Source organism: Echiichthys vipera (genome assembly GCF_963691815.1).
Source record: "Echiichthys vipera genome assembly, chromosome: 20".
NCBI lineage: Eukaryota > Metazoa > Chordata > Actinopteri > Perciformes > Trachinidae > Echiichthys > Echiichthys vipera.
The window spans coordinates 7,554,480-7,578,800 of record NC_139845.1 but is presented as its reverse complement, the minus strand read 5'-3'; the positions used below and the strand labels follow the sequence as shown (position 1 = coordinate 7,578,800).

General features: G+C 41.0%; 2 protein-coding genes across 4 annotated transcripts in view; one reads left to right on the top strand and one right to left on the bottom strand.

Moving 5' to 3' along the window:
• Positions 1-18,436, bottom strand: part of bltp3b (bridge-like lipid transfer protein family member 3B) — a 37,639-nt gene extending 19,203 nt beyond the window's left edge. For all 3 annotated transcript variants that reach the window (XM_083935489.1, XM_083935487.1, XM_083935488.1), the window contains exons 1-4: positions 18,094-18,436; positions 4,214-4,376; positions 2,228-2,266; positions 413-504 (exon numbers count right to left, since the gene is read on the bottom strand). In XM_083935489.1, the coding sequence (XP_083791615.1) occupies positions 413-504; positions 2,228-2,266; positions 4,214-4,376; positions 18,094-18,137 (338 nt within the window). In that variant the 5' untranslated portion in view covers positions 18,138-18,436. The remainder of the gene's footprint in view (positions 1-412; positions 505-2,227; positions 2,267-4,213; positions 4,377-18,093) is intronic.
• Positions 18,437-21,076: 2,640 nt separating this feature from the next.
• ckap4 (cytoskeleton associated protein 4) lies at positions 21,077-24,242 on the top strand. The gene is made up of 2 exons (XM_083934933.1): positions 21,077-21,407; positions 22,710-24,242. The coding sequence occupies exons 1-2, from the start codon at positions 21,090-21,092 to the stop codon at positions 23,922-23,924; spliced, it is 1,533 nt and encodes a 510-aa protein (XP_083791059.1). The 5' UTR covers positions 21,077-21,089; the 3' UTR covers positions 23,925-24,242.
• The last annotated feature ends 79 nt before the right edge of the window (positions 24,243-24,321 follow it).

Sequence of the window (24,321 nt, the reverse complement as noted above, 5' to 3'; positions counted from 1 at the left end):
TAGATGACACAGAGAAACCAGGGGAAGGTTCTGAGTATATGGGGACATTTTCTGCTCAGAACTGACAACACAATAGAAATCAGTCTCCATTCATTGTCGGTGGAGCAGCTCCACACTTTCTTGACATCATCAGTTTGAGATTTACTTCTCTGGTTCTGGCTTTGAGAGAGAGAGAGCAGCTCATGTTCAAATATTGATTGGAATTCTTAATCAAGCCGGTGTTCCCCTTTAAATCCATTATATTGAATTTCATTGATTATGAATTTGTTTATATGTTAGTCATATCTTCAAATGTACCAAGCTTGTGGTTATTAACAAATTATTTTAATCCAGGGAACAAAAAGGAGGCACGTCACCTAAATGCAGATCATGAAGTTACAAGAAGCACAAAAGAAACAACCGCAGTGCTCACCTTTGTCCTGATGCTGTTGCTATGGGAGACGGGCCATTGGGGGGACGGGGCTCGTCACAGGTACTCATCTCCATCACCACTTTATCCAGGGTCTGTAAACAAGTCATAATTAACTTCACAACCAACAACCAATGTCGTCATGCTGCTGAAGCCATTTCAACCTATTCACTATTGTTTTACATTGGTTTTATTCTTCCCCTTATTCTAATGTCATTGTCAGATACATGAAAGTCACATGATTGATTCAAAGTAAATATTTTGTGGATTTAAGCGTAGTCACTCTTACACTTGAAGATATTTATATTTGCAGTACAGTTCAACTGATGAAACAGATTGCTGCAGCTTGTTTATCTCTTTGCCACGGGAGATGTGGAAGCCACCGCCTAAGCATTGTTCACTTACACACAAGTAGCAGCCTGTCTAGCAGGATAAAACACCTTGAGATGTTATGAATTATGCCGTCGCTTTTCTCAAATTAATAAAACTTCTGACACACAACCTTTCATCTCTGTATGTACCACATTCAGGCAGGAGCGTCTCTCCCTTTTCACACTGTTGTATAATATTTCCGTGCCATTGTTGGTGGTGTGATAACATTATGTTCTACAATTAAGTGACTAATAGCAGATTCAACAGTACTATTGTGCTCCCTTTTAATATAATACCTGTGTATCATGTGGTTGTGATAATCATGCTGATTGTTTGATAAATAGTGTTGTTATAGTTTTGTGTTCCACTGATATGTTTGTTGTAATATCTTATGTATTATATTAAATCAACATACATGTTGCATAACACCAGGTGCTGGACACATATATATAAGAGGACTGAGGACCACATGCAACATTCAGGTTTTCTGTAGACGAGTGTGAGAAAATGGAGCGTTTATTCTTCCTGTTGTTGCTGGTTTCCAGCAGCCTGTGCAATGGGAATTACAGCCACCTGGGGACTGGGACCAGCATGGCGGTGTGCCAGCCTGACACCTGCGCTCTGCTCAGCGAGGTGGCAGCCATGAGGGAGAAGCTGTCGGCCATAACACAGACACAGAACACGCTTGAGCGAAACCTCGACACCGTGATGCAGAAAATGGTCACTGTCGAAGCCAACTTGCAGTCCTACAAAAGCCAGGTCGAGGAGCTGCGGAAGATAAACCAAGCTCAGGACGAGCAGCTGAAGGCCCTCGCAGACCTCACATCTGGAAGCAAGTCAAAGATGGCTTTCACCGCTGCTTTAGGAAACTCAGCTGGTCCGTTTGAACAAGACACGCCACTGAAATATCAAAGAATCCTCTCCAACATCGGCAGTGGCTACAACCCCGCCACTGGCATCTTCACCGCCATGGTCAGAGGGATGTACTACTTCAGCTTCACCATGTACAACAACAACTCCGGACAGACCAACTCAGTGGTGTCCCTGATGCTGAACGCGCAGCAGATAGTGTCTTCCTGGGACACTGTGGGCGACGATAGCCATGACAGTGCGACCAACGCAGCGGTGGTGCAGCTGGAGGCTGGAGACAGCGTGTTTGTGAAGCTCTACGCAAACAGAGTGCTCTACGACGACGGCCATTACTACAACACCTTCAGCGGTTTCCTGCTCTTCACCTTGGGATGAACTACGTCACTTAACTTGATGGACAATAAGTAAATGATGCAGGAGTGCAAATGTTTAATTGGTTTATGTAAAACATAAAACTTATTTGTAAACAGAATTATTGATTCACCGACTTAAATTACTATAAATGTAAAAAGCCATTTCAATCACCTCCCTGTTTTGATTATGTGAACAACAAATGTCTTAGTAGGTGAAACTTACCAAAGAGATGGGGTGGGTCTTCAACTTTGTCCACGGTATCTGTGAATGAAAGCAGAACAGTGGCTTAGCTTTTCAGCCGCACAGTATTCTGATCCATACAGCACGCATTTGGCCTTTCAGTCCTCCATAAATGCTTAACTAAATTACCATTCAATGGGATGTACAAATCAAATTAAATGCAACTGAACTGCACATAACGAAATCAAGTCAAAACAGCAGGCAAGGTAGAAAAAAATCAATGAGTCTAGACTGAGTGGCAGCTCGTTGCATTCAGCTCCATTAATCCTCGACGCACCGCCTCTTGAATCAAGTCTGTGTCAAATTATATAGCAAACGAGATTAAATGCTTATGTTCACATGCAGTTTTTTTTCCTCACAGAGGGGCTCGATCTTTGAGAAGTCATAAATCAAGAATCGAGGATTTGTGGCTCAGTTTTATTAGATACACATTTCATTCGCCTTGCCTCCGTCACGGAAGCGCTCGAAGGTGCCAGTAGGGGGTGCTAGCTCGGGCCTGTCACTTTGACTCATCAGAGGAGAAACAGTTATTACAGTTTAAACCAATGTATGCATTTATGAGTCATCAATAAAGCAACTTTTATCTACTTGACTTGTCTTTTAAAAAGGTCACATATTGTAAAGTGAGTCTTATTTTATTAAAAAGCAGGTGGAGGTGCTATATAAATGCTGTAGAAGTCTCAAAACATTCAATCAACTGAGAGTCTTTATTTGAAAACTGTGCCTTTAAAAAGGAGGATGTCTGATGTCACAACTATTTATCTATATTATATATACAGTATATAATTCAGAGCAGACGGGGCGTTTTCAGGAGGGGTCTTAAAGAGACAGATGCTAAGACAGAGCATTTCAGACAGAGGGTGAACACAGGTATATTCAGACAGTATGGGGAAAATAATGTGTTTTTTGGACATTAAAGCATGACAACATGTTCTACTAGAACCTGGAAATGAGCACAATATGGGACCTTTAACATTAAACGGTTAAACGGTTGAGTGTGTTGCTTTAGCTTCTCTGTAACAGGAAGACAAAATAATAGAAGGGGACCTAATGAGTGAGGAAGTGAGATAAACATCTCTTCTCTCTTTTCTACCAGTTTAACAGTAAAAATTGCACTACACCTAAAGCTGGAGCCAGGCCTTACCACAGGGAAATATGAGGCTCCACTAACACACTCACTGTAAATGAGCATTATAGTTGCAACACACACTGTCAATGACACAGTGCATGCGTTAAGTAAATGCAAGAGGCTACATGTTTCAAGCCAGCAGACAAAGTAAGAGAAAGACAGCGAATGCAGGGGAGTGACCAACAAAATGGGCTTTCAAATGTGAAGACTTGCATTAAAAAAAAAAAGGGTTGAGAAAAACATGACGTGGAGTAGTAAAAGAAGAGATGGACCTTTGTCTGAATAAAAGTCCAGTCACGGAGGAAATTACTTTACGTGGCTCTGTTCACTGTTTCCAGGGCGTGTCAGTCTGCTCTTATGCTACATGGCACTTGCCTGATGACTATGACCACACCAGGGGCATCAGATAGCTACAGCAGTGAGTGTGTGCGGTGCAAGAGTTGTTGGAAGTGTACATGATAGGTGTTAATATGCTGTGTCTTAATTAAAGAGTCAGCCTGTCTGTACATTTATACAGTACGGAGGATAATCAGAGTTTTCTAGGTTTCTTTTCATTTAGGCCGGAAATAAAACCATCTAAATCAGTTTTATACATTATTTGAAAGATGATTTGGTAAATAAATCCTATCTTTGTGCTTTTGGTTTACCCTTCAAGCAGTAAAACTTAAAAGCAAAGGTTCGACATTCTGGGAAATATGCTATATTTGAATGAGACGAGAAGATTGATAGCCCTAGTAGTTAGATATGAGAGCAGTAACAATCTGCCAGACAGCAGATAAGACTTAAAATGTCAAACTATCCCTTGAAAGTCTACAACATAGTATGACAGCGGTCCTCACCCTGATGGCGGCCTTGTTGCATTCCACACGGTTGATGGCGAGCCAGGTGGGCAGGTCCAGCAGGCTCTGGAGAACCTCCTCATCCAGCTCCAGGTTGGTCAGCTGGCCCTCCCCTTTCAGCGTGCTCAGGTTGATCTTGTCCGGGGACAAGTTCTTAGCAAACCTACGAGACACAGATGAGAAGAAGTGCAGCTTTGAGCCTGGGAATATTTATAGAAACAGGTTCTTGGCAACAGCGACGGGCCGGCCAAACAAACCCCAACTGTTAGGGACAGAGGGGTGCCTGTCCAATGCAGCACGCACGCACTCACACACACACTGCTTTTTTAAATGCACATTTGTCATGAATATCAGGCAATAACCATTCATTTCATAGTGAATGATATTTAAAAACAAACGCCACATCCTTTTAATAACACACTGCAAAATAAGCCTATAATTTAGGGTTGGATGTTGCTGTTGAAGTCGTACTATGAGACAATTAACCCAGTATAGAAATAAATACTAGAAAATTATGTTTTCTCTTCATTTAAGTTTGTTTTTAACTGTAGTTGTGCTTTGTTTCCATAGTTACTGATGAATCTGATGATGACAGGGGGTTACAGTACAGAATTTGAGTTTGAATAATCTATATATAAAAGAAGATATAAAGAAGAAAGAGAGCAGAAAGGTTCGTACAGTGGGAAGTGAGGTAAAGGCCTCGGTTTGAAACTTTATTATATGTTGGCGTTTGACAGAATGTGCGTGTTCACAGCGAGGACAAAGTCCATTCAAGCCTCACGCTGAATCAGATGATTAAGGTGCCAACAGTCAACTTTAATTAGGTACGAGCCAATATGTACAGGATAATGTGGAGAGATCCGGTCATTATTGCACATTAGAACCACGACAGTGATGCAGGGGTTTAATCCGCAATGATGATCCGCTCACTGTAAATTATTGTACTTATTACGCAGCTACTTACTAAATAAATCAACACACAAAATATTGATTTAAAATGGTTCTCCAGAATAGGGATGGTCAATCATTGTTTTTTTAAATCACAGATCACAATAAAAAGTTGATTGTGGTGAATTTCCATTGTCGGGATAATCGTGAATATGGTCACGAGGGACTTGATTGGTGAATTGACTTCGCTGTGTCCACTTACAGTAACCACCTAATTTGACCCCAGCCCATAAGTTACAGTTCAAATCAAGTATAATCAATTTTATTTAACAGAAAATCCATCTTCTCATTTGTTCTAGTCTATTCAAAGAAGTAGAAAGTGTTTGTTCCGAGTACATTACTTTGCATGTACTGTATTTATTAACCATAACAGCGAATAAAGCCTAAGTTTGATCATTTAATAGGCTCTTTTTTTTTTAAATGACATACTATGATGATGATGATGACTTTTTTTTAATCAGGGGGACCTTGTGATTTATGAGTTTACTCGTTTTTCACTAAAAAACTAGAAAAGCGTCCTGATATCACTTCTAATATGATTTGACACTATAAATAAAATGTTAATGAATGGACTTAAAAAGGACGTGTGCCCTATCTGTGATGCAATATAATTATTTGTTTCTTAACAGAATCTATGATCAGAAATGCATCCATGGCAACGGTTTGCTTTTCATAGCTGCGGCCTGCGATTCATAAATAACAGACCATAAAAATGCCGCAGTTGACCAATCGTAATCGAGCATACAACAAGGCTGTGTAATAATGCCATTTATCACCTCAGTGCCAGGGGAAATGCTGTGTATATATAAGGTCTCTGTATGCTGCAGTGATTCTGTGTGTTTACTCTATTTGCTCTTTAGCTTAAGTAAATAGCCTTGAGCACACAAACTCAGTGTCCATGACTTAAGCGTTTTCAGCCCCCGCTCATAGTTTGATTATTGGTTAATAGTTAGCAGAGTGGGCAGATAATAAATGGATTATTGACCTGTGCATCTCCCCTGATCAGTCTAATAGAATCTCTTACAAAATGGCCATAGTATAGATTTCATATTGTCTAGCTGTCAAGGGTTACACGGCCTTCATCCTTCGACATTATATACTATCTGTATCACATTATGACGTATCCAGGAAGACAGCCATTGTGGTTTGTGCTCATGCAACGCTGCAGTGATACAATCATATATGATAGGTAAAGCACTGGAGCTAAGCCACTTGGTAGTTCAGTGTTAAAACTCACTTTTTAAACACACATACAGTACAGGTAGACTTACATTTTTTACCTAGGTAATCTCTTACACTCTGAAAGTGTCTATATAGGGCAAGATCAAAGCTCACGGTTTCACCACACCCACACACTGACCTGATTATCATGACCAAGTCAACAGACCAAAGCTTTAGTGTTTTACGGCCTCTACAAACTTTTATATATATACACGCTGAGAGGAATGTGTGCAATTGTGCTCAAATCACAATAGTGTTGGGTATCATTTGAGATTCTTCCGCATTGGTGGCAATACAACACCTGATTTTTGGCACTGATAACATACAGTAACAATGCTTATTTTTGGGAAAAGGAGTCTCATTTTTCCAAATGCTTAGTTTTGTCCTCATAAGATGGATCTTTCCAGTAGAAGTGACAAGAAATAAGGGGAATCATATGCAACAAAGGTGCTTGACAGGACTCTGAACAGGGACATTGCCATAACACCATCTGTCTGTACATTTTGGTTGGTGCCAAAAAGTGAAAACCCCCAAAAACGAGGGCAAACATAAAAAGCAACTAGAAGGGCACTCGCAGAGGGAAGACCTCCACCCAACCATTTCCTAGCTTACAATATCATGGCAGTGTGAATTTTCCCAGTCAGGAACTCATTTTCACGATTATCCCTACACCACATGAATGCAGCACAAATGCTCTATCTCGCAATGTTAACAAAAATATATGGGGATCTGCCCAGTGATTTGGATCCACTCCCAAATTTAAGGGGTTCTTCCTTGGCATATGCTACACCCTTCCACCAAGTTTTATGGAAATCAGACTAGTAGTTTTTCCGTAATCCTGTTGACAAACAGACAAACCCAACCCCAATGTTTTCATTAGCCCAAATTGAAATACTGCATACCTTATGGTCTGCTGTGGCTTTAAAAACTGAGTTGGCAGATAACCATGATTCAGTTATATATACGCCTGATAGAGAAAACACTGCAGTTTATGACAACACTAAGTTACAAAGAATATGGGATTAATTGTGTCATGACCTGATCAGCTGAATAATGTAACATCAGCGATACCGCTCCGATTGGTTTGTAATACTTATATAAAGACTGCAGCAAAAATACCATTTGCATTGACTGTCATTAAAAAGTGGCGATGTACAATCGTGGGGTTACTCAGTAACTGGATACTTTTACGGAGACAAAAGGTTTTTGTTCCGATGGTCTGAGTCTGATTGAAGATGTAGCAAGGTGCACAGAGACTCTCAGTTTCTGCAGTGTGAAAGAAACTCTCCCCCAAGTCCAATGCTTTAGGATTCAGCTGCCCACTTTTGAAAATGATTCAATCCGTCAAATTCCTGCTTCTTTTCACTCAACACCTTCTCCTCGCAGTGTTAAGATTCTTCTCCGATTCACCATGTAACCTGTAAATTATTCAGCCGCCGCAGCAGCAGACATAAAGAGAGACTCAGCGCTCAGTGGATGAGGAAACAAGACGAAAACAAACAAACCACATACCTCTCTCACAAACAGAACTCACACGGGCATACAAAAAACACACTCGGAGACAGAAACACAGTCTGTCTCTGAGAGATGGACGTTGTTGCTGGAGTGTGTCAGCCTTGTGAGCGGTGAAATATTAATTCCTGCTGCTGATCAAGTATCAACCAGCTAGCCAGCTTGCTTCACTCGCTCAGTATCTGGCTTCTCGCCCTTCCCTGGGCCACCTCTTGCTTCCTCTCCCCTTCTTCCAAAGTCATAAATAAACCAACACTCTAATAACATGCCGTTGATCTGCTGTCTAATATCAAGGCTCCCAACACTAAATAAGTTTAATTAGACAGATAGACGCCACTTGTTACTGAGGACAACAGCAAGAGGCAGTGGGTATTATGTTCACACTCCGTCATCTTTCCTTTTCATCTCCTCCTCTCTTGCCACCAGCCATTATTCCAGTCAGCAAGACCGAGCTCACCGGACCAAATCCAGGCCCATAAAGAGATTAGGACCAGCTACTGGCTGGAGAGAGGTCACTCTGCCTGTCAGATGTAAAATTAACCACTCAACAGTCAACAATCATGCCCACATTCCTCTCTGTAAGTTTCTTTTAACCCGTCATGCACAGTTTTCTTTGTTAAAAGGTCCCTTGTTGTATAAAAGTGAGATTTCCATGTCTTTTTGCATTATAAAAACAGGTTGAGGTACTATTTAAATACTTTAAAAGTATCAAAACACTCAATCCAGAGAAATGCACACAGCCCGTATTCAGAAAAATGTGCCTTTAAACTATACTATAGGTTGAAACTGCTGCTACAGTTATTCCAAGGCTGCAATGACGGAAACACTGACCAATCAGAGCAGACTGGGCTTTTTCAGATGGGGGCTTAAAGAGACAGGCACCAACAAGGAGTGTTTAGACAGAGGGTGAATACAGGTTTTTTCAGACAGATAGGGTGAGTAAAATGTGTTTTTTGAACATTAAAGCATGTAAACATGTTCTAGTAGAAACCAAAAATACAAGTATGAACCTGAAAATGAGCGTAAGGAAGACATTTTACTCTAAATCAATCATGATGACATAAACATCATGAATTTTAATTTAAAAAAGCATAGATTCAGTGCTACATTTTGTGTGTAAATCATCTTAAAAGGGTATTTGCAACAGTAGGCTGATCTTACAGTATTTCCCTTAACCACAAATAAACTGAGAGCAGACTTTAGTCCACCACTTTTTATGCTGATGTCTGTGGATCCTGTGAATGGAAACAGAGACACATTTTCCTGCCCTAATGGTGCCTTTGTGGCGCAGCCTGATGACATCAGTGCCAACAACATACGAGCCTGAGTTAAGACGGCCGGTGACGGTGACTCAAACATACAACCAGCTTGTTTTAGCAACGGAGACTGACGCAGAGTAAAGAGAGAAAGAAAGAAAGAAATAGAGAGGCATCAAGAAGAGTGACAAAGAAACTAAACATTAAAAAAAGAAATGGCCCTCCTCTGGGTTTTTAAGTGTGGTTGTCAGAAAAAGTAGGATCTGGGAAGTTAGTTACCACATTCCTTCCTGCCAGTTCAAGCAGCAGGCTTGGCTCAACTACCAAAATGGAGAATGTGACATTTAAATTGGCCTCTAATTCTTCACTAGTCCATTCAGTGTTAACAGGGTAATGTGTATGAAGGTATTCAGTTAGAGACAAAACAGCCAGTGTGGTAGATGTGGCACACTTAGACAATCCAACAATAATGAAATAAATTAAAATGTAAGTTAAATTGATCCTAAAAACCTCAGCTGAGTTGTTTGACATAGTGGAGGTCAGCTGACTGCATTTTAAAACAAGCCTCTATAATGTTTAAAATAAAGCAAGTGCATCGAATGTAATGCAGTAATGTTGATTTCCAAATATATTTGTATTGCCTTGTCAAGAGATAAAATGTTCTTCATTCCCTTATTGCACTTCTGTTGAGGCCAGCAGCACTGCAGTGTTTGCAGGCTGACTGCCTACAGTGTGGGTGTGTTGGTATCAAATGGAAAATTTAAAACCGACCCAACATAGAAATAACAACCCACGCTTGTGAACCTTTTAATTACCAGTTGGCGCTGTTGTCGATGTTTACCCAATATTCCTTTAAATAATATCATCTGGAGGATTCTTCATGTTTGATTGAAGGTGGAAAACAGGAACTTTGTGTTGGATCTGACTGATTTGCTTATTTTGCATTTCAAACAAGCACATAACAAAGTCCAGTCGTCTTTATTGGCAAATCTTGTCTTTCTTTTATTATATAACTATAAAAAAAAATAAAAAACGTGATTTGATCAAGGGTTACCAAAAGCAAAGGCTGTAGGTTTGCTAAAGTGCAATGAAGCTACAAGTATTTCAGTCGAAAAGGTTAATGTTATTTTCAGCATTTCTACATTTACATAAGATGATGAATTTTGTTACAATCAGGCAGTAAATTGCTGCATTACTGAGGCTCTAAACTTACTTAAAATGAAGTCTAGGTTCAGTGATTGAGACACTTTATGATAAATAACTTGTATTTGTGTCCTACAAAGGGCACTGTCTTTTACTGATGTTTAGTTCCTGCATGTTTTAGAATATTAGCTGGAAATACAATCATAAATCAAATTTAGATGGCAGTGCTTTTATTAATCCTAGGTAGTGTCAGCAGTCTACTCCTCAGGCTTCATAGGGCCTTGATAACATAAACAACAAGGTAGGGCAACTTACCTTAACTGACACAAAAAAGTCAGCACATAATTTCCCGCTGCTCGTAAAGCTTATTGCTGTGAGTGCAAGACAATAACTGAAGGAGACTTTGATGAGCTTATTAAAAAATTTAGTTAACTCGTCTTTTCTTTCCTCTGGATTTCAGCAGTTGGACAATAAGAGGGCATTGTTGGATAGCGCTGGGTTAAACAATTTTCTTATTTAAATAGATTTTTGATTGATTCACAAACTCTGAAACTAGAAGACCTAAGGAATCTGTTGGTACCCACCATGTCATGTTAGCTTGCCCGGAAGAGGCCTAAGTAACACTACAAAGTTAGACTACATTTTGGCTCGGCCACTAATGTAACTACTTTTTTGGTCAATTCTTAATATTAACATTAATATTTCAGCAAAGCGGGGCGGTCGGCTGTGAGAAGATAGTTCCGTCAGCACCGTAACACAAACACGCAACACGTGGGCCCTCGCAGCTTCTTAACCATCAGGCTACAAGTTTTAGGTACAGTGTTTGCGCATAAGTGTTCATCCTACTTGACAAACCCGAAGCCTTCATATGTGGAACGCTGGGAGGACGGTTTGGTCTCTGCTGTCTATCAGCAGCTCCTGAGCCATGAGACAATGGCTGGATAACCTGCCCTCACCAGCTGATAGACAGAAATGTACTAAACCAAAATATTTTTAATGTCGGCTCTATGGGAATAAATTAAGTGTTTAACTGATTCACTGACTTCACTTCCCGGCCCAGTGCAGTGAGCGTAGCGGGTGAGGGGAAGTGACACACAGACTGAGCTGATCACTCAATGTAGATGGGGTTAATATGTTTAAAACACATGGGCCTGTACAGCACGAGAAAACGATGGTGTGGGTCGATATATATAAAAAAAATAGAAATGTATCTGTTCTATGAGATGAGCAAGTGGCACAACTGTCTGTCTGTGTAGAGCAGAGCCTGTATGTTGACAGGCAGGGGCGCGGCCCTTATGGACAGTAGCCCGGCGTGAGTACCAAAGGCTACACCGCGGCTAACACCAGCACTTTGCAAAGACACCTGCAGCACCACCAAAGCTCTCTGCTAAAATCCACTGCACCTGTAAAGAAAATACTGAAAATTTAAAAAAGTGTTAAAATATCTCAGTATGGTGTATCGTCTCGTGAGCTGAGGGTCTTGTCACAGCCCTACAGTTAACGTATGCTGGAGTCCCATGTCTCAACTTTCCGGCTTTATGATCCTGCACTGTTCAGATATTGAAGCTTATTGCAAAGTGTTTGTTGTAGAAATACATGTTGAGAGACAAAAATACATAATGCAGCCCTGACAGAATAGTTATTAAAAAGACTGTCATCTCAAAGTTATCATCAAGAGGGATAGTATGAATTACTTTCTAGCCTATACCAGCACATCTACAACTGTACACACACACACTCCTACAAAACACCTCCACACACGTCAACAGGGAAAACAATTCAACAACATGCAGGCCGCCTGTCAAAGTGACGCAGGTTTATATTGGCAGCTAAGGCCCCAGAGTCCTGGAATATTCATGACCCCGTGGGGCCGGTGCAAAACTCAGCGGCGTGAAGGAGAAACTAAGACGCTGGTTACAAAGCAGCATAGGATGCCAAGGCTTGGTCAAATGTCACACATACACACATACAAGTACTTCACATCTACACACTGATGAGACACCCACAGCTAGGTGCTCCATCGTGACTCACACCATAATAGCCTTCCCACCAGCAGTGAACAATAACAACGGGAATGGTGGAGTTCATCACTATGATGCAGCTGCTGCAGCATGGAGAGAGTCAGACCTAAAGAGCCTCATGATGACAAACACAATGCACTCTCTCACACCGCAATGGGCAGTAAACCTCAGTATGTTCACATAATAGATAGCATGTCCGTACCACGGGCTTTACAATCCCCTTATGCTTGACCTCAGCTCACTCGGGTTCGTTTGGGGGAAGATTTTCTACTCCGTCTCCTCTTTACTGAATACTGATTGGAAATCTAATGAAATTCTTGTGGGATCAGTCGACGGTCCTAAGATTTCCGAAGGAATCATCTTTATAACATCAAATTAAATACTGAATGCACCACTGACCAGATGATAACAGAGTATTGGACTTGAATGTTAACATTTACCATTAAAACCTAAAAAAAAAAGAGGAGAGGTGAGCGCGGCTATTCTCAAGCCATCACGTCGACTCGCATATTAGCGCCCTGACTTAACCCCAAAAATGGACCTTGCATACCAGGCCTAATCTCCCAGGTCAAGAACTGTTTCCATTAGAAGCCAGTGATAATCTTTTCGTTATTAGGGGCCCATTCTGTGTGTGTTTGCCTATCAACAGCTTTGCCTTACGCACATCAAGTAAATCTCCCTCTACCTCTCAAGACTTCTACATTCCCCCGTGTCTGAGGATGAGAATGATGATGATGAAATTGAGTTGCTACTCCTTGCCCGTCTCCGCAAAATATGACAGCTAAAGTAGCCTGGAAAACAGCGATATAGGCCACTGAATTTGATTGATTTACTGTTTATCAGACCACATATAAGGCTTAGTTTTAACAGATTGAGCAATAAAAATGTATTTCTTATCTGATTGATCAAAGGAAAAATTAGTATAAATACTTGATTACTAAAATAATCAATAGTTGCGGCCCTAGTGAGGACCCAAACACCGTAAATAAGGTGAGGAAAAGTCATCAACAGTGTTTGGTTCCTTCAAAACAAAAATAAACTCTTGCAACATCACTGTTGGTGGTCTTTAGGGAGGACTGATCACTGCAGTAGCCCTGCATAATGTGTTGTTTTAATCTAGAAAAGAGTCTCTATCAATGTACTTAGAGCTAAATTGAATAGGGGATTAACTGTTAAACCGACAGAAAAAGAAAATCAAACATTTGCTAAATCCAGCTTCGAAAACATAAGGATTTGCTGCTCTGCTCTTCTTAATATTTTTGTAAATTGAATTATCTTTGGATTATGAACAGTCTGTCTGACAAAACAAGACTTCTGAAGATGTCCTCTTGAGCTTTGGAAAATCCCCATTTACAATTTTAACCATTTATAATCCACAAAATGATTCATTATGAAAACCGTTAGTTGCAGCCCTAACAGCATTAACTTAACATCAAGCAGAAAGTGAGTGCAATGAGTGCAATGAGTGAAAGGAAGGGAAGGGTACAGGAAAACAAAAAGATGAAATGAGGAGGAAAGTGAGGAAGAAAAGGAGGAATGAATAAGTAACAGTAGGGAAGGAAGTAAGACAATCTGAGACTCTTCTTTATAGCGCTCCATCCGGGAATATATTCTCTCAGCCAAGACCACTCATTAGTAGAAAGGTTGAGTCTTCAGCTTGACTACATGTAATTAAGCTCCTGTGTCACGATATTTATCAGCTCCACATTCCTGCTCTGAGGCTGAACCCGACCTTTCAACCTCCCTGTGAAAGCAATAAGTAAAAAGTAGAGAGAGCTTGACCAAGCATGTGTAATTGTGTTCAGCCATCTCTCCATCCATCCATCCATATTTGTATGTTTGTGTGCGTGTGTGTAATTGGATCTTGCTCTGTCTGGCCGTGTCAATAATCTGAACCTGTCTGTAATGCAGACAAACACACACCTTGTCACCTAATGGCCCCCAGGGGCTACCTGAGTTCGACCTTCATAATCAATACACTGTCTTGTCAGGAAAACCTTAAACAAATGCAGGCCAACAACTCAGCCACATCACCTAATGTTCTTAGTCACACACAATGCTTCTTCTAATATTTCACATTGTGCAAAAAAAGGCTCCTTCAACTACTATAATATGTCATGCACGCCTCAGTGCACATGTTTTTACTGGAAGTCAATGAGCTGTAAAGATGGTGGTCCCGCCTCACTCTAAGGCTACATTCACACTGCAGGTCTTAATGCACAATTCCGATTTATTGCTCAAATCTGATTTTTTGTTTGGCTGTTCAAATTAAGTCTTTAAATGTGGCCTGTCTACAGATTGCTACGTGAATAGTTCAAGCTCCTAAAGTGACCCGCATGCGCAGTTGATCATTGATGACATCACGCCACAACGGTGTTTACGGAAACTTACATGGCAGCTGCAACCGGCCATTCAAGTCTAGCTTGCACCAAAGTGTCACCCCACTGGCCGCCTGCTTCACTGCTGCCCTCCATGTTTGTTTTGATTCTGTTCCTGGGTCCCGCCTGTGGCACACTTTTTTTTATTCAATCAACGTTATTTGTCATTAATTTACAAAACAGTGCAGTGCGGGTCACAATAACATCAAAGTCGCATTAAATGTACCCGGCTGTTCAGATCGCATTCCAATAAATCCGATACATATCCAATTCAGTACCACATTTAAAAGTGGCCCAATTGTGATTCAAAAATGTCAGATTCAATGAGACTTGTGCTGTTCACACTGTCGAAATATAATCAGATATGGGTCACATATGAGGGAATGAATTGGATTTAGGTCACTTGTAACTGCAGTGTGAACAGTGTGTCAACAGGCTCATCCTGGTCACAGACACTATTGGACAGACTTGTGTCCTCTGCAACCGTTAAACAATGGAGGCTGCGCTGACATGTTGACACCTACAACATAACCTGTAGCTGTGCGTATAAATAATCAAGACAGCAGTGCAAACTATTCCTGGCTGATGCTGACGAGGCAGCTACTGAGCAAACAAAATCTTTAACCCATCCTTGAGCTAAATCATCCAAGCATGCATAATACTCTTCTGTATTCCGAGCCAAAGAGAGGAGAAAGTATACACATGGCTATGCTGATTTGGCTGTCTGACGCCAGCACATTTGCTGTGACATCACCACAATGAGCGGTGAAGGACTGGCTGACTGTCAAGACGGGTCAGCTTCTGCTCAGTGCCAGACCAATCAGGTCAGGACAAAGAAGATCAGATGACAAGCCCAAAGACAGACGGCATCACGAATCTTCTAAGCATTTCCTGTCAGTGCTGATGCTACTGGTTCTGAGGGCATGCACAGTCATGTGCAGAAACATGCATTGGCTCAACACAAAGCGCAAAGAGACAGAAACACACAACTTAAGAGTACTGGGACAATGAAGGGCACGCCACTAATAGGCTGTATTTTGCAGACAAAGCAGACAACTGGCATTGTGTAAGTGTATGAAGGACAAAGCAACCCTGAACAACATCAAGGTATTAACCAGTAATTGGCTAATTTATCACAACTCAGTCACAAAGGCTTTTCTCACCAAGCATAATCATCTTTGTGCTTTTTCTTCTCGAGAACACGGGCTGGTCCACCTGCATATTGATGAGCCTCTTAAAGACTTAGTCATCTGTGAGCCACAATATGAATGTGACAGCTATCATTTCTTGTACTCCATGTAAGCGCTCTGAGGTTAGTATAAAGCTACGATCGGTATTATTCAAAAACACACCTCTGTTATAGGTCAATTAAAGGTTAGTATAGAGGAGGAGAACAGCGCTCCAAGATCTCCCTTTGGAACAAAACAAGGAAGTAATCCATAGGAAGTCCCTTGAGGGACAGTGGAAAAAAATAAATAATGCATGTAAGCTGGTGAAGCTGATTGCTAGCCATAACAGCAAGACACTAAAAAAAAAATTAATGGGGCCTTACACAGCAAGAAGTGGTAGTGCCATTAAACGCATCCTGAACCTCTGTTAGGTTCATTTATCTCTGGGTACATGAAAGGGTGCACAGACTGTTGTGAAATGTGTTTGATTAAGGTGACATTACAGTAAATTTCCCTTTCTAAATGATCTTGTGCCGTGTGCTGAGGGTCACTGTGGACTATATAATGTCTGATAGGGAGACACAGTGGTGAAAAGACCAGATAAACGAGGTTTAAACCTGTGTAAACAAACCTGCACCCTTGCACAAGACCGCTGCCTTCACATTTAACAAAATACTAACTTCAATCTAAAGTCTATTCTCTCACAAGTATGTGAACTAAGCTAACAGTATGTTGGATGATAATCTGCCTTTAGGAGGAGGTTGAGATTGTTGTTTTAAACAAACAATCAGACTCAATCACTAAACTGGTTCAACCTGCTTGAGCCAAGTGTGGAGGGATTTAAACGTACATATTTATTTAAATCAGTATTTTAGCATAATGCTATGTCCGTAAAAGGATTTGGCGTAACAAACTACCCTCCTTTTATACTTTTAAAAACTCCGATTGAAAATCATATTTGACCACAATGGCAAACTTAAAACTCAAAAATAATAAATTGGCAAAAACTATTAGATGAGTTAGGCATTTTAAATTTACTCCTTCATACGTTTTTGTTATTCTTCATTCCTTTTTAAGAAGATTTACTATCTTTGTAGATTATAATTTATGTGATTATTATTCCTACATTTGGGAACATGTTTAATGGTATTTAATTTCTCTTAGAGCCTGCATTTGTTATGCTTAACTATGCTGCTATAGGCCTAGTCTGCCGGGTTATAATCCTATTCCTGTGATACTCTGAGCTTCTCTCCTCTCTGTCTGTATCATTCATGTCTCATCAATGCATGTTACTAATTCAACTTCTTCCCCGGAGTTGTTTGTTTTGTCGTCTCGCAGGTCTCTGCTGATCGTGATGGTGCCTGCTGCCCTGGTCCTGCGTGATGCTGCCTGCTGCTATTATCACTATTACTCATATATACTATCATTAGTCTTAGAAATTATACATTTTGTAGCCATAAAAACATCATCAGTAATATACTATACCACTACTCAGCATTGATCATATTTACCACCGTAATTATTGTCAGTCATATTCTATCACCTTAGCTGTACTTGTTTCTACTATTCTGCTATATTAACTGCCATAATATGAGTCATATACACATTACTATAGATATTATTATAGATACTGTTACTTTTGTGTCTGCTTGGATCTCTGGGAGTGTCTCACTGTCTGTCTTTCTCTCTCTCTCTCTCTGTCCATCTGGCTGTCTTTTCTCTCTTTCTCTCTCCTTTTCTTCCTCCCCAGCCGGTCAACACAGATGTCTATCCTCCATAGATCTGGGTCTGTTCGTTCCTGCCTGTTATAGGGAAGGTTTTCGTTGCTTCTGTGTGCTCAAGGGGGAATTGCTGGGTCTATGTAAACCATAAATAAGTCATAAGAGTGTGGTCCATACCTACTTCTTATGTTAAATGTCCTGAGATAACTGTTGTTATGATTTGGCACTGTAAATACAATTGAATAACTCTGAAACATGTAAGAAAAGTAATGTTTTAATTGAATGCTTTCAAACATAAAAATAAAAAAGGTGTGGAGGGATTAGCCCCGGTGTTAGCACGTTAGCTCCCACTAGCCACGTCTCAGGTCAGTGAGGTTAACGTCAACTGACAACGTAACTGACAGTTTGACAGCTAACTAACTGAAACATAAAAGCAAACGGCTCCATTCGTGTACAAACGTCTCCCCCTCCGTCGTCCCCTTTTTCCCCGCTAACATCGTTCAGCACTGACCTGGAGAGATGCTTCAGGATCTGCTTCTTGATGAGCCCTGCCATGGCCGCAGCAAATCCGATATCCGAGCCGCCGCCGCCGGGTGTCTGTCTGTGTGTCTGCGCTAGCTGGCTAACCGCTAGCTTTTCCCACCACTCGAAGTATAAACACACAGCTCAAATCCGCATCCCCGTCTTCATTTTAACCGTGTTCCCGCTTCATTTTGCTGAGAAATGAGGGGCTTTGACGCATTTCTGACACCCGAGTGACAGTCGGGCTCGTACACGAAGCATATCACGTTAGGCCATGTCATGCAGATACACTGATAAAGCTCCGAAAACGGCCCCGGATCTCTGCAATATCACACACCGAACACCTGGACACGGCGTCGGATGAACAGCGTCTGTTGTCACGGCGTCGAAAGGCGGGGCGTCATGGTGCATTCAAGGTCTGCTGGGAAAACCCTTAACTTTACTGTGCTCTATTGTGCTATGTTATAAATCTAGTTAAACCTCACTTTAATGTGTTATTACAGCAGAAAAACTCACACAACAGAACTACGAAGTTTGCCCTAAGAGGGGATTGTGTAGTCCCTCTTAGGTCCAGGTCCTTTGGTAAACTGTGTTTCTTTGTGAGAGCCTCTAAACTTGTGAATACAATACAAATACAGCTGAGGAGCAGCACTATGGAAGCTTTTATTGGACATTATTATCTGTAAAAGCACAGCAATGTTGTAAATCCAGAGTAGGATTCACATGTATTTGACTCTCCACAAATAGATAGTCAAATACATGCGTATTTGTTCACTTGCAAATATATATAACTTACTCATAGTCATATTTACGCATTTACAGATCCACTTCTTCTTGTAAAAGTTGGACATAGTTATGCAAATAAATAAAAAAGAAGCCACACATGTTACATAGCTCACAAACTCACAGGAGGCGATCCACAAATATGCAAACCCAGTTTCACATGAAGAAATAGATCCGTAACTATGACTACGTATTTTCAGAGTAAGTTATATATATTTGCAAGTGAACAAATACATATTTGTGGATAGTCAAATACATGCGAATCGTACTCTGTGGATTTACAACACTGCTGTGCTGTAACAGATAATATTGTCCAATAAAAGCTTCCATACTGCACCTCCTCATTTTAAAATGTAAACACTTTTAACACTTTAGTATGATGGTATTTAATCTGGGTGGATGGTTATTGTTGTAGCTGACCTGTCTAACCCATGGTGGTGGGTAAGAATGTTTTCTTGGCTCTATGTTTGTCTTAATGATGTCTTATGATGACATTGATCTACTCTGGGACTGCACCTTTAGCAAACATTTTGGTAAGACTATGCAAAACTGATTTGATTTGATAAAGTATTTGGTTTTGATTTATTTTTATAGTATTTTAGCTTTTGCACATCCTCATATAAATATTTTTGGAGTTGTATTGTACACATAGTACTTTTATATTGTCCTTTTCATACTTAGGAAACCCACTTGGCAATAAAGATCGTATTAATTCCCGTATTTCTACTGATGGAAGTAAATGCATGTTATTAATCTTATTTCTTTAACTTTCCTTAACTTAGAACTGAATGCAGTGCAGAGTTTTTAGAATAATGTTAACCCTGTTATTATCTCAGTTATCTACATGTTACAGAAGGATGCTATAATAATTTAATGTAGATGAATTCAAAGTGTTTTACATTTATTTATTGTTAAAGAATAACAGTTTGAAATTGTATGTGTACATTGTAGACATCTTAAGGTGGTTAGGTGTTGTCAGTGTTTGCATACAGTCTATGGTTTTAGTGACATCTAGTGTTTAAATCAAGGATGTAAAGATGCTTTATAGCCTCTCATAACAAGAATATGAATAATAACTATACAAATAATTAGATTTTCCTGCTAAACGTTAGAGAAGTTTTGCACTGGAAAAAAATCCTACATAAATATATTATTATATAACAATACAATTGGAGATATGATAATAAGATAATTATAAATTAACTGAGTATCAAACACACAAAAAGACATTTGTATTATTAGGGTTTCATTTGTTTTTTCATCTATGTACCGATTAGGAAAATTAATATAAAAAGAACATTGTGCTCAATTACTTGCAAACACAATCTAAAGGGCCGCAAAACAAAATAAATGGCATTTATAATAAACAAAATGCACTGAAACTGACTTTAAACATATTTGTCAGTGGATGTAAAGATGTGACTTTAGCTGATGAGTGTTTCTGTGTGTAGACATGTATCATAGGAGTTAACAGCAGCCTGCAGCCTGCCACGTATGAAAGGAGGAGCAAAGAGGGAAGAAGCAGCCCCTCCCTGCACTGCTCTGCTTCAGTACAAACCGGTTGCAGTAAGTTTGCATCAGTCTTCAGTGATTTAGAATTATAACAGCATTTATGAAAGTGTGTCACAGAAAAACAAAGTAATAATATATTTCTCAACAGGTTTAATGTCACTAGGTTCATAGACTTGGTGCCAAGTGCAGTTTCTCCCAAAGTGGTGCTGCATCCTTTGTCCTTGAATGTGACATTTTCTCACTTCAAGTGACTTAAAAACTTAAGCTCATAGTCATTTCGATAGGGATCTTGTGGAACAACTCACTGAAGATGCCACCTTTTAAAAATCTGCTTTTGGCTGAGAGATGCTGCAGAAACATCACTCTTTTTGGGTGTAAAACAAAACCTACTATGGCAGATCTAGTTTCTGATGTGAACATATAGCATCACCAAAGTATGAGAGTAGCAGAAATCATTCATTGTGTACCGGTGCTTTATACAGAGCCTAAAGTTGAACATGGGACAGCCTCCATCCGCATACCTCCACGCAAGAAAAAACAAAAAAACCCTTGGAAAGACACGACGCGCTCGCTGATACGCTGCTCCAGTTTGTGGGCCTGGACTGCTAAAACCTTCTCCATCCACGACTGCAGAAAACCCTGCAGCCCTCACATCACACACACACTTATCTCAGCGAGCTCCCGTTGACGATGACCGCGAAAAACCGAAACAAGAGCAGCTCGAGTGAGAAGAGCGCCGCGTCCATCCAAGAAGATGCGTCGAAGAAAAGTCCAAAGAGCGGCAGTAACGGGGTGAGTGGCCCCGCACCTCAGGGGCCACCATCGGCCGGCTGCCTCGGGCTCGTCGCCACAATAGTGTTTTATATCGCGTTAATAGGCGCTGCGGGGTTCGCTGCTTTTTATGTGCAGCAAGTTGTGGAAGAAGTCCGGGAGACGAGCGCAAGACATGAGGAGAGCGCACGGCAAAACGCAGAGCTGAGCGGAAAAATGGAGAGTGTAGTTCAACAGGTAGGTGAATGAATCAGTGGGGAAGCTATACAGATGTGTGTGTGAATGAGATTAACACCCCATAAAGTTTTTTTTAAACTACAACCACTAAAATACAAACTGTACAATGCATCTATTTTTGTTGGGTATTACATAAGGGTCCATATAGATGTTGCACTGGTGGGGGGTTGGGTAGGTTTGGTGATGCATCAGGTGAACTTTGTGTACTTTTCAGTGTGCAAACGTCTCATAATCATACAATGTAACGTTTTAGGCCTGGGGAAAATGAAACCTTTCTGCATTATTTTCTATGTTATGTTAGATGTAAGCCCTAGTTGAAGGTGAAGCTGTGCAGGAAAGATATAGGATGGGTTGTCTCTAGCAGGGAGATGGTTTGAACCCCCCCCCCCCCTTTGTATTTTATAGAGTACAGAAATGGTCAAATCTGATCATCAACCATCTTTTGCAGGAGCGTGACATGTCCTTGTTCAGTGCCATTGCATGCAACTAAAGCATCTACTGGCTTAACTGAAGAATTCTCCTGCTTTATTCATTATCCTCACTTCCTGAATTTAAAGCAGGCTACTGTGTATAACCAGTCTAAACTATGTTCAGGATGCACTGCCAGCGTTGTTTTTCTTTTTCAGTTACACATATTTACTTCCAGTTACATCTGTTATGTGGTGACTCTACTTATGCAAACGTAAACATGCCTGTTGTTTACTTTAAATTAACTTCTACAATCTACAATCTACATCTCCTCCTCAGTATTACTTACTGAGGAGGAGATGACTGCATTGTGAATATTTACTAAGGTGTTCACATACCTCAGCTATAAAAAATACATTCACCTATAAAGTGTCCCCCCACCACAGTACAATACAAATACTCTTTTCAAATAGGAGAAAATACACTTTCAAATATTATACGTACTAAATATGCAACAAAAATGTTTTTAATATGCAAAAATATAGAAAATATCTCCTTTAGCACATTAGGTAAGTGTAATATTTGAAAGTTCAAGGCTCATTCATAAATTTCAGACAACTGTTAAAGTTCATACTTGACCTTATAGGAATAATAGTTGTAGTTTTGGGAGGGGGTCTTAAAGAGATAGGCGCTAAAACAGAGCGTTTCAAACAGAGAATGAATGCAGGTTAGGGTTTGTTTCTTGGGTCTTGTAAAGTTGAAATTTTGGAAATGCATGGATTTCAATAACAAACAAGTATTGTGTTGGAGTGCATTATAATGTTCACTGTTGGATCATATGTTGATGTTATAATGGATGAAAATCTGATGCTGTTTGTTTTCTGTCTCGTACAGGTGGAGTCTCTGAGGAGTGTTGTGGACGGACTGGAGTCATCACTGGGCATCACACGGGTGGAGCTGGAAGGGGCCATCAGCCGGGTGAAGAGGGGCGAAGTGGAGACTAGGAGGGTGGAGGACGCCCTTCAGAAGCTCCAGAACAATCTACTCAGGGACCTTTCAGAGGGCATCAACGAGGTGAAGGAGGCCCGAGAGAGGGACTTCTCTTCTCTGGAGAAGACTGTGGAGGAGCGTCTGGCTGAGGTGAGTCAGTCCATCACAGCCAGCGTGTCGGAGTTCACCGAAGCTCAGGGCGAAACACAGAGCCAGCTGGCTGATCTCAAGGCTCGTCTGGGTGACATGGAAGACCCTGCGCTCATCAAACAGGAGCTCTCCGCCATCGTTGAGACAGTAGCTGAAATCAGAGCAGCCAAACAGGAAGCTGATTCCTCAGCCGATGCATTCAGGGAGCAGGTAGGTGCTGTGAGGTCAGAGCTCCAGACTCGTAACCAAGAAGTAGCTTCACTGTCTCAGGAAGTTGAAACGGTGAGGGCAGTAATGCAGGATGCCGTTGGGAATCTGAGGCAGTCACTGTCTGCGGCAGAGGCCGATGTTCAGGCTCTGAAGGACAAAAGCTCGACACTGGAGAGAGACGTGGGGCAGACCGCCGATGCTGTTCGTTACGTGGAGAAGCAGGTGAACGCAGCAACCGCTGATGTCCAGAAACAGTCAGAAGAGCTGGAAGCCAGAGTTAAGACGTCGGAGGAGAACGGAGATTCACTGTCAGCGTCGTTATCAGTCATCAAATCCAACGTGGAATCACTGTTTGCCAAATACGACACCCATGAAAGCACTCTAGCTGCACAGGGGCAGGCTGTGGAGAAAGTCACAACTGACATGGAGCAGGAGATGGATGCACTGAAGAGCAGTTTGGGGGAGCTCCAGTCCAACATGGCCGCTCTAAGTGGCGCCCAGGCCAAGCTCTCTTCAAAGGACTCCAGCCTGGGTCAGCAGGTGGTGGACTTGGAGAAGAGGCTCGCTGCTCTGGAGGACAGCAGCAGCAGCAGCATGAAGCCAGAGCAGCTGCAGAGCCTGAGAAGCATGGTCAACGGCTTAGAAGCTAAAGCGGCCAAGCTCGAGGGTCACGACGAGGCTATTTCTGCTCTTCAGAAAGCTCTGCAGGAGACCACAAAGACACTGGAGGGCTTATCAAAAGGCAAGAAGGGAAAGTAGGGAGTTAGCAATGTGACATCAGGATACCAAAACGTGGACAGTAATGATCCCCAAAGGGAGACCACAACCCGCTTTTCATGAAGTTTCTCAAACGTGATGGTTGATGGAGGGAGGGGCCGAGATGTTCTGCATATCTGTGAATTCAAATCCACACTCATTCTGCACTGTAGTTTCTTTTTTTTCTTCTGTTTTGTTCTGTGCCAAGGCTGTGTGTTTGTTTTTTTGAAACCAACCAAATGCAATAATGAGCTCCTTTTGAGCACTCCTTTGTTTGTACTTCCGTATTTTGTACAAGAATAAAAACTGTTGTTGACCTTGTTTGACACTTTTGTTTATTTCAATATGGTAAAATGATGATTTGTTGTTTGGATTTAGCTGCCTTTACTATTACATCATG

Coding starts and splice junctions, on each gene's coding strand:
- ckap4 (XM_083934933.1), top strand. CDS start 21,090: ATGACCGCGAAAAACCGAAACAAGAGCAGCTCGAGTGAGAAGAGCGCC. Junction 21,408..22,709: donor TGGAGAGTGTAGTTCAACAG/GTAGGTGAATGA, acceptor TGTCTCGTACAG/GTGGAGTCTCTGAGGAGTGT.